This window comes from Nicotiana attenuata, unplaced genomic scaffold, assembly GCF_001879085.1.
Source record: "Nicotiana attenuata strain UT unplaced genomic scaffold, NIATTr2, whole genome shotgun sequence".
Lineage (NCBI taxonomy): Eukaryota > Viridiplantae > Streptophyta > Magnoliopsida > Solanales > Solanaceae > Nicotiana > Nicotiana attenuata.
The window spans coordinates 12,338-15,603 of record NW_017679067.1 but is presented as its reverse complement, the minus strand read 5'-3'; the positions used below and the strand labels follow the sequence as shown (position 1 = coordinate 15,603).

General features: G+C 31.7%; 1 protein-coding gene across 1 annotated transcript; it reads right to left on the bottom strand.

Moving 5' to 3' along the window:
• Window positions 1-765: 765 nt before the first annotated feature.
• LOC109221702 (GDSL esterase/lipase At5g42170-like) lies at window positions 766-1,118 on the bottom strand (the record flags this gene model as incomplete). The annotated part of the gene is given in 1 exon segment (XM_019386167.1): window positions 766-1,118. A coding segment is annotated over 1 exon segment (265 nt), but the record flags the coding sequence as incomplete, so codon positions are not given.
• Window positions 1,119-3,266: the final 2,148 nt, after the last annotated feature.

Here is a 3,266-nt window from a genome sequence, read left to right as displayed (position 1 = left end):
TCTGCTCAGAATTTTAACTACAATTTTCTGAGTTTCCTCTCCTTCTTCTGCATACTTTTAGCATCAAAACAAAGCAAAAAGTAAGTGTGATTTGCTACCGAACTTTGTGTTCGCTGAAACACTGGGGTTTGAAGTACCACTACACCAGTGTGTAATTCGTTCTATCCTGGGAGGAAATAATCCATAACCTTGGGTACTAGGAGGGGATTAAATTCCTTAAGGAAACACTGTGAATTCAGTGGGCTCGAATTGGTTTATGTCATTTCTGTTTATATTCATTACTGTTTATATTCATTTATATTTCCAGAATTTATTTTACAAATACAGTGTAATAACAGTAACTGCACCATGATTTAAGTGATTTTAAGCAACTCATCTAGACAACTTGAAGAAGTTAATTATTAAGCAGGGTACAGCCCGATACACAAAGCATCCCACATTCATGCAAAGTTCATAAAAGGATGCACCCCAAGCTAAGGGTATAATATAGACAGCCTAATATAATGCAAGCATTAGTAGACAACTTGAAGAGGTTGATTGTTTTTTAATTATTTCTCTGAGACAAAGAGACAATGACGATGTTTATGGTGGAGGATAAATACATGACAAGAGACTACCGTTAAAAACAGCAGGCACTGATCGCGGAGACAATCTTCCTTGATACTAAGAAACTAAAAAAATATGTCTAGTACTCTTTTTAAGTTTTAGAAAGTTTAAAAATACAATATCAAAGTCAATATATATATAGAGAATGAGCATATATACCTATCAAGTCGGAGGGGGTCTTAGCATTGCTAAACCTTCCAGTAGGTTTTCCACCCAAGAAATCCTTCCCATATGGCTCAAAATTACATTTAACAACTGTTGTTATGTGATTATTGTTTCCTTGATCAACAATGGAATCTCCGAAAGCAAAAACAGCCTTCACTGTTACATTTTCCGGCAGCTGAACTTTCCCTTTACATGAGGCAACAAATAACTGAAACAAAACCATCGTACGTGACAAAAACACCAAACAATAACACAACATTTTTAAGAGATGTCAACAAAGACACTTTTTGTTTCAAGAAGATGAAACAAAAATAGCCTGGTTTGGAAAGCTTTAAATAATTGTGGACTTGAGTAGTAATGGCCATGGTTTTTTGTTTATTTATAGATGGCTAGAAAAGGATATATACGTTATTATATTGACTAACTTAAGGGCTTGGTCAATCAGTCTTTATTAGGTTTGTTAATTGTGTCTTAAGTTATATACTTAATTAGTAATTATTGTATATTACGTACTTAGAGTGAACTTATGGTAGAGGAAAAATCAATAATCATGAAATGCATGAGATGAAGGTCCTTGTCAATGGCTTCTTTAGCCTTTTTAGCTTTTGCTTAGCTGCAGCCACATTAGAAAGTGACAGAACTATTACTACATGAAAAAGTTTCCTCTATTTATTTACCTACTTCCTGTATTTTTCAAGTACCAAGCTAATTATAGACATATCAAATTAATTAATAAACTAATAATGCACCGACTTGTTGGCTTATGGAGTAATAATATAGAATTAGAGCATATTAGGTCAGACTATATCGTATTGGTATTCGGCTAATATAAAGTTTTAAGGGCACGTGTCCATATTGTCCATCTAATTAATTTAACCAAGATTTTGCATAGGGGCATATTTTGTATAACTTGTACAACATTCAGTAGAGTCTAAAGAAATTAACATATTTTGTTTAATAAAATCAGTAAATATATTAATAAAAGAACATGCAAAATCGTGCACGTAAAATGCTGTCTGGCAAATTTATTTTTGTCAAAGCCTATTTATCTCTCGAAAAATAATGGAGAATGAACGTTCGGGGAAAAGAAGAAGAAGAAAAGAAAAAGAAATTGGATCTATCTTAGAGAGAATGAGCTGGAAAAATCAAGATTACATGTATAGAGGAATGAGCACATTAAAAAATTCGTCTTTTTTCTTTCCCAGCCATCATATTAGAACAAAGAATCAAAATCACTCTGCCAAGTACCAACTTCTGGTTTTCCTTTAACCATTCAATAAGTTTTCCTTTATAATTTCTTCATTCGATGAGATGAAAAATAATTTTTGAAAGTTGAAATTATATTTGGACATGTATATTACTTGAAAAAAAGTAGAAATTTTGTGAGTAAAAAATTTAAAAAACTAATTTAAACCACTTTTTGAAACTTGAAAAATTCATCTTCAAAAACTTCCCAAAATCTGGTCACTTTTTATAATTAACCAAACAATGTTTGTAAAATATTTTGGAAAAAAAGTGAGGAAAAAACGTATGGCCAAACGGGAGCAATTCAGGACTTCTTGATTACGAAAACATATATAACTTGAGTTAATCTATTAGCACACGCTGCAAAAAAAATTATTTATACAATCAGATCACATATAAAGTTTGTACAGAAATTACTATATTAAGGTATTAATTGATACTCTAGTAGAAAGATAGTACATAACTAGTCTGCTATCTCGTATTAAACAACATTAAAAACTTACATTGTGATAGTATATATATACATATATAACTTTAATTCATACTCTTTAAGAAAACTAATCCGGAAAAGTTCCATATGTAACGGTCCAACGGATCGTCCATGCAAAGGTATCTGAGAAGAGAAATGCTTTCATCGTATATAGAAAATTATTTAATTTAACTTATATACGTCAAACCTCTATGTTGTACTATGTTTGTTCGTGATTATCATAGACATGTCATAAAAAACTCGTAGATTATTCTCGTAGTTTAACCAATTGTACTATTGGTAAATTGTAAGAATTTGAAGGAGAAGATTGTGAAATTTCAGTGTATTTCATCATCAATCTGTACATGTATATATACAATTGCTAAAGAATTAAAAAATAACAGGAAAAGGAAAAATCTATACACTTGTCACCATCTAATTTGCCTATCTATAATATCTATAACTACATTATTCCATCAGCAACAAACTTTGATTCCCTCACATGCTACTCACGTGAGGGAAAGTTCTAGAGTGTTAAACAAATCTGAGGGCTATTACTTGATCCATCATAGAGTATGCTTGCACGATCCAAGGGTCTAATTTGCTCCACGTGTCCAGTTCAACAAGCCACAGATATAATCTAAGGTACTTAGATTATATCGAGACTCTTCTTGTCTAAACACCTTTCTTCTTCTTCTTGACTGTGTTTTCTTCACCTTCATGATGTGTAGACAAAAATTGAGGAATCTCAGAATTAGAATAGGGGTTCTTCTTCTCAACA